At 48.0% G+C, this 6949-nt stretch overlaps 2 protein-coding genes across 2 annotated transcripts; both read left to right on the forward strand.

The window, feature by feature from the left end:
• Positions 1-1986: 1986 nt before the first annotated feature.
• Positions 1987-2530, forward strand: VTN77DRAFT_6205 (uncharacterized protein; the record flags this gene model as incomplete). Its single annotated transcript, XM_069422458.1, has 2 exons — positions 1987-2034; positions 2120-2530. The coding sequence occupies 2 exons, from the start codon at positions 1987-1989 to the stop codon at positions 2528-2530; spliced, it is 459 nt and encodes a 152-aa protein (XP_069276320.1).
• A 1293-nt stretch (positions 2531-3823) lies between these two features.
• On the forward strand, positions 3824-4585 carry VTN77DRAFT_6206 (uncharacterized protein; the record flags this gene model as incomplete). Its single annotated transcript, XM_069422459.1, has 1 exon — positions 3824-4585. The coding sequence occupies one exon, from the start codon at positions 3824-3826 to the stop codon at positions 4583-4585; it is 762 nt and encodes a 253-aa protein (XP_069276321.1).
• Positions 4586-6949: the final 2364 nt, after the last annotated feature.

A 6949-nucleotide genomic window follows, 5' to 3' on the forward strand; every position in this document is an offset into this window, starting at 1 on the left:
CTGAAATCAGACTAGGCTGCAGACTTACTCTGTCGCCAGAGATGCAGAGAGAGATAACTGAATGGTCATAAACCATCATGGATCCAATCTGTTTGGTCGAGCTCTGACCGACGACAACTCGATTGAATGATTCTCGGACTTTGGGTCCACCCCGGATGTTCTCAAAGCATGCATGTCCCGGAGGATGGGCGTAACTCTGCAGAAACACCCATGGAGGTTGGGCTGCATAAACGCGATTGGCGCATGTGCCTGGAGTATGCCACACTCTTCATGCGCGAGGCCTGACTGTGATGTCCAGAGTGTTCGAGGACCATTTGAAAGCTGACTTTCCCCCTTATGGATGGCACTTGCTACTATGCATTACTAGTGTGGGAAAGTGGATTAACCGGTGGGTTTTAGGGACAACGGGAAGTGACCCGTGGCCCGCCGCCCATGTGGACTCATCAAGCTGAGGCCCTCAAGCTGAGGCCCTGAGGGTAACAAGCGCGCGTCGTGGGCTAGCGAAAGCTTGCAACAATAACAACCTTGGAAGATTAATAATACTGACTAAGGGTTCAAACTTCAAAGTTCCGAGGATCTGCCTTTCCTGGAGAAAATAGAATCATCCTAGGGCTGCAGCGACCCAAAAGGGCACGCGCCATGGCATTGTATACGCACCAGACCTGTGCCTGTGATACAATGCCCCCTCGTTTGACTCCAGCACCTTTTCGACAGCAGATAAAGAAAATGGGCAGAGAAGGCAAACCAAGAAAGGGGGGACGGCCCCTTTTATGACGTTTGCAAGAAGCGGCGAATTTTACTCGAGTGACATACATCTACGGAGTACAAACATGGGGAACAGCGGGGTGGGAGGAAAATTACGGCGCTTATTCACCCGGCGGCTACTCTTTGACATGTAATAGAGGTCCCCTCGAGTTCTTACTTGCCTGAGTTAATTTTGGCTCAATTACCGTGAAACAGCATGGGCCTCGAGGTTATCTGGGGCATCTCTCGCATGAGGGAAGCGCAAAGATCAGTGCGCATCGAAGCGCTCGGCGAATCAGGACAGGGGAAAATTGTTGGCAGTGTCGTCGGAGTGCCGCCTGATCGTTGCAAACGTTATGAACAAACGGCATGGAGTGGTTGGTCTGGACCATGTCATTGTGCAGCATGGAACCCTTGAGAGTCTCTGCCTTATCACCTGGCATTGTTAAGATTTGGAATTTGCAAATTGTATCTATCATTGAGGGTGGCACCATGAGTATGAACAACCACACCTAGGCTTCGAAGTTGGCCAAACGAATCGGCCCTATCATATCAGAAAGCGAGTTACACCGGAACATACTCCGTACATGCTCGAGGGACCCTGGACGGGGTACGGAGTACTCCGTTTCTAACCCTAACCCGCGTACTCCGTCCCGAAAGGCCGAGAACTCCACCGTAAAGCGTCACCAGTACCCAAAGTGACTCCAACTCCAGAGCCTCATTATCGTTCCTTCATTGGATCCTGTCAGGCAACGGCTGCGGTCCACCTCATAGATCAATTTGGCTCGATGCGTTGTTAGTCTGTTCGTAACACACCCCTAACTAACTGCCTTAGTCGACTACTCCGTACTGACAGACAAAGAGGTATGAAGTACGGAGTACGAGTACTCCGTACCTATGGCATTTCGGCTCGTTGCGGCGCAGCACATTCGAGGGATAATACTAATCTTGGCAGGCAGCATGGCGTCCCTTCGCGACGTGTCTTGGAAACCAGAGCAGCCCTGGTCGACCAATCTCCCAGGCAGCATGCAGCGTTGTGCTGGCCATCCTTGACGTCTTCAGACTTGTCGCGCGGCAGACGGGCTGGCTCATTGATGATTGCTCACTAGGCCTGTCACCCCATCTTTGTGCATTTGTGATGGTCGCTTGTACCCATTGATCCTATTCGCCTCTTGGTCCCAATACCACGGTTCAGACGCAAAGCACTGCATGTTGGAGGTCACAGTAACCAATTGACCCTCGATGGCCTTGTTGGTAGTCTCCATCTTGTCTCCTGCGATCATTTTATTTGTTCGTCCCCCGTCCAGTCCGTCTCTCGCCCGGCCTAAATGACGAAGACGGTCGGTGAAAAGTGCTGACAACCTTGCATGGCTAGCCCAAGAATGTCGTTGCAATTTTCCAGCTCATCTATCACGTTCCCCCCGGGGACGGTGTTACTGCCGTCGGGCCGGTCAGCAGCGATTCCCGCCTGTTTTTCATTATGATAACAATCATTACCCAGGCAGTCAATCAGTCTGACAGATCCTCTGGAGAATCGGCCAAGCCCTTTAGAGGTCTCCACTCTTGGATCTTATTATTGTCTCGCATTGCATGCTGTGACGATTTGGTTGTCAATACAGTACATACGTACTACGGAGTACTCCGTAACAAGGACCAGGTGCCCATGTCAGCCAGTCCGTCAGGATGGGACCGTAAATCTGGTCATTTTTCCCTCTCTGCCTTAGTGTTTGCTGCATCTTCATGCAGGGCCTATAAGCGCCCTGTTCTACAGAATTCGGGGCAATAGTTTGAAACACAGGATGATGCGCCGCAATGTTGCTTTCCTTTCTTTCGTCCAGAGGCCCTTTTTTCCCCACCTTCCAGTGTTTGGCTCTTTTTGAAGTAAATTCCAGCAGAAGGCCTTTGTGATCATTTCTCACTTTACCCTTGTCATTTTTCTTTTTTGGCCCATCGGCGTTTTTGTCTGGTTCTTCCGATACCCATTCTACCGGTCTGGTCGCCGACTTGTCATGCCTCGACGATCCGCCAGTCCGTAACGGGAATTCGGGGTGGTGCTCCTGTGCTGCTACTGAAAGGACGAAGACATTTCTTCCTAGACGTGCCATGCAAAGACTCCTCTAGGGTGAATTGCATTTTGACGTGTTAGAATTGCTAGAAATCTTCGGCCAATCTTGTTCGTCGACATCGCGGAATAGTGTATGACGAGCCAACTCTGATCTCCGAGATCTGCTCTGATTCGGTTCTGGAGACTGGAGACTGAGTTTGTTCATCTCCTGTCACGGACGCATCCAAGCTCCTTCTTGCCACCGGGAACCGCGCCATTAAACAGGAAATCCGGTCTTCTTGGTGTACTGAAGTCGATCACCGTTGGGTCTTCTGATTGTCATGTACCACAGAAAGAAGTGATTTGCCTAGTCTCTGCCTAACTTCCCAGCACCGTCACTAGGAAATTTCCATTTTCGATCTATGCAGTCTCGGTCGTCAGCTGCGCTTGTTAGATGAGAAAACGTTCCCCTGCATCTTATGTTACCCTTTGAACCTTTAGCGCGCGCTCCGAATTCTCAACGGGTCTATCCTAATCGGTCATAAATGTCTTGGATTTCTCTTCAGTGACCTGGAATTCCACCCTCCTGGCATCACGCTAGCCTAGATCTCAATATCACAAGTACAGTATTGTCTCCACCCCCAGGCTCTCCTTGTTGTACCTGTCTTGTTTACTGCATGGCAGGCTTTCTGTTGCACAACTAAACTCTTCTAGGCAAACTGGAACGTACGCATAAGAAAATCGACCACATAAAGAGTCAGGTCGAGTCTCTCTTCGGTCCCTGTGTCGCCATTCGACATTGTTTCCACAGCGGTCGACCTTCGAAGCGTTGATGATTTGGCCGACGTGCCGAGCCTAAGTGGAATTTCAGACGTTACTGTCTGCATACCGTCTCCATCTGGAAAAAAAAGGCTCTTTAATTTCAAGACTCTGACCTCGAGAAACATATCTTCAACACTCGTCCTCATATCGATTCCAGTTCTCTCTTTGAAAGCAGGCGCCGGAAGACGGCAATTCGAAGAAAGAAGACGAAAAATGCAGTCATTATTCGAATCCCGCCTCTTGCCGGTGCATAGTCGCCCGGTCCGGATATCTATCGATGCCCTTCTGAATCCGGCAGAGAGCGAGGAGATAGGCACTCAACAACCAAGAACACCTGGCCAACAGTACCACAACGGGTATCACAATGGCCAGTTCTCGCCTGAAGGTCTGCGATACCGTCCCGATCAAGCAATTCCAGGTCACGAGGAAACGATGTCCTTGACTCGGCAATCCGGATTCGACCACGGCGACACCGGACCGTATCGGTATGAGCGATTCGATTCTGTGTCCAGCACCTCGACCAACCAGACCGAGAGCCGTAGGCCACCCCGGCCAAAGTACGAGGAGGAAGAGATGTATTTCATTTGGTACCATCGCGTTGACCTCGAGAAGGAATGGAAAGAAGTCCAGGAGTGTTTCAACAGACAGTTTCCTGCACGTCAACGGCGCGGATTCCAAGGCATCCAATGCAAATTCTATCGTTTCATCAGGGAAAAGAGGTGCCCGACCGTTCGAGAACAACGAAGAATTCGCGATGGCGAGTTCATGGCTCGCGGCAGATCCAGGTCCGGGTCATTGCCTAGATACGGCGTGGTTCAGTGGTGTGGCACCTGGTACCCGTGGATGAAGCCCGAGCATGCGGCGCAGCTTCATCGTTCCCGACCGACAATCAGTGACGATGTGAGAGAGGCGGTCAGGCGAGTCTACGTCAATTCTTCAACTGGGACCTCGTTCCCTCCCCAGGCTAGATTATAGATTCGATGCGCGTGCATCATCATCATCATCTGCTTTTCCTTTTCAATCGCTACAACTGATCAACAACTGTCGTTGCCTTTCAATTCAATTCATTCGCTCTGGCCGCTGGAAACATCATCATGAAATGGACATCTATATGTCTCACTATTGATCTAGAAAGGAAGGAAAATCGAATGCCACACATGGCATGGGAGAATTGTTTTTTCGTTATGACTTACTGACGGATAATAAATTGTTGATGGATGGAAGGGCATATTAGTCTGAATCTAACAGTGGAGGCTTCTTCTTTTAATTTCTTTTTTTTGTTCTTCCTTGTTTTTCTCTTTCATCATGACCGAGGTATTCTCCTGACAAGAACCCCTTATTATGTCTTTTTTCCCCCTCTTTCTTTCGGTATTTTCGCGTCGTTGTCTTCTTATCTCATTGTCGTTGTGATTACCAACAAATTGCAAACGGTTTGGTTGCTTGAAACAGCATCGCCAGATCTCAAGAATGATTCTGTCACTCATACGTATCATCAATCATCAAGCTGAGTTTCAACCAGTCAGTTCTTAGTATTACCTCTTACCCAATTCTCTTACTTTTTTTTTTCGATCTCTTAATCCAGCCAGCCATTGATTACCTCTCCCATATTTCCTTTTTTGTGAGCATTTGTTACCCCTGTATTCTACGTCGGTTTCTTTTCTTTTATTTCCTTCGTTCCTTTTCCCTTTTGCTTGTCCTAATCTTTCTACTATAGCCTCTTACATCCCAGCGTCTCGTTTTTCATTCCGTTCCATGGAGAGAGAGAAAGAAAATCCAAACCCATTGATCGATGTTCTTATACATCTCTCTGTCTCTCTGTCTCGGTTCTCATAAAAACGAACCAGCCAACCAGTCGATTAATCAACCATCCAGGTACCAATGACTAGCTACTAGCTAGCTAGGTAGATTAATCCTCTGTCTGTCTGTCTGTCTGTCTGTCTGTCTGTCTGTCTGTCTGTCTGTGTCTATCTCCCTGTCTCTCTTATTTCTTATTTCTTTTCTATTCTTTTCTTTCCCCCTCCTGAATCTCAAGCATTCATTGCATCTCATGTCCTGGCTAGCCATTTTTGTGCTCTGTCTCTCTTATTTCTTTTCTTTTTCTCCCCCTTCTGAATCCATTCATATCATTCATCGCATCTCGTGTCCATCCTAGCTAGCTAGCTATGTTATGTAGTAGAATGAAATTTTTTTTAAAAAAAAAACACATAATTGTGACATGGTTACTAAGATGCATGCATGCAGTGGCATTGTAGGCAGGCAGCCATAGGACATAAGATCATACACCAGACATTCGACATCGGACACCAACTTTTCTCCCTCTCCGGAAAGTTTCCACTTTGCTCTTCCGCTTTTCGTTCTCATAAAAAAAATAAACAGGGGAAGTATTCATTACAATCACAAGGGCATCTTCTCATCTTTTGCCCTCTCTCTCCCCTCAACCCGCGCGCTCCTTTGTTTTTATAAAGCATGTTTCAACAAACCAATCAAGATCAAGAAAGGTCACATCACCATCCATCGCTTATTCAATGATCTTGCCAGTGTACTACATGCAATAGCATTGCTACACAGGAAAGAAGATAGGCAGGCTGGCAGGCAGGTAGCCATAAGATGTAAGATCATACATACATAAGACATCCATCAGACACGAGAAATGAGAGATCAACTTTTCTCCCTCTCCTTTTATAATCTACTTTGCTTTCAAGAACAAGAAAACGGGGGTATCTTCTCAATCTCATCTCTCCTTTCCGTCCCTCTCACACTCTCCTTCTTTTTCTTAGTTTTGTTTCAACAAACCGCTCAAGATCGCATCACTATCTATTCATCGCCCACTCGAGAGTCTTAATCTTGCTTGCCCTGTATTCCATGATAATGATTACAGACTTAGTCTAATAATCCTCCTCCTCCTCATCCTCATGATCACGACCATAATAATCATTGTCATCATCGTCATCGTCGGAATGTCCACGTCGACGTCCATAGCCATATCGATGCCATCCGAATCCATATCTTCCTGACTGTTGCCGCTGGCGGAAACCCATTCCCATTCCCATGCCGGTTCGTTCTTCATCTTCCTCCTCGCCGTCATCATAGTCGTTGATATCGTATTCCTCGTCGTCTGAAGCGCCGTGGCGATACCGGCTGTAGATGGCGGTTGGGTCGTCGAATTCGTCGGCGGAGGAGAGCTCCTCGTCCGGGTAGTCGTTGGCGGGGTTGTCTTCGGCTGTGAGGGAAGTCAGCAAGGTTGCCATGAGGGAGATATCCAAGATGGAATTATGCAAAAAAAAAAAAAACAGTGCAAAATGGTAAAAGAAAAAAAAAAGGGATGCTACCATTCGAATC

The sequence above is a fragment of the Rasamsonia byssochlamydoides genome (assembly GCF_041956645.1).
Source record: "Rasamsonia byssochlamydoides strain NRRL 3658 unplaced genomic scaffold VTN77scaffold_47, whole genome shotgun sequence".
In the NCBI taxonomy this organism is placed as follows: domain Eukaryota; kingdom Fungi; phylum Ascomycota; class Eurotiomycetes; order Eurotiales; family Trichocomaceae; genus Rasamsonia; species Rasamsonia byssochlamydoides.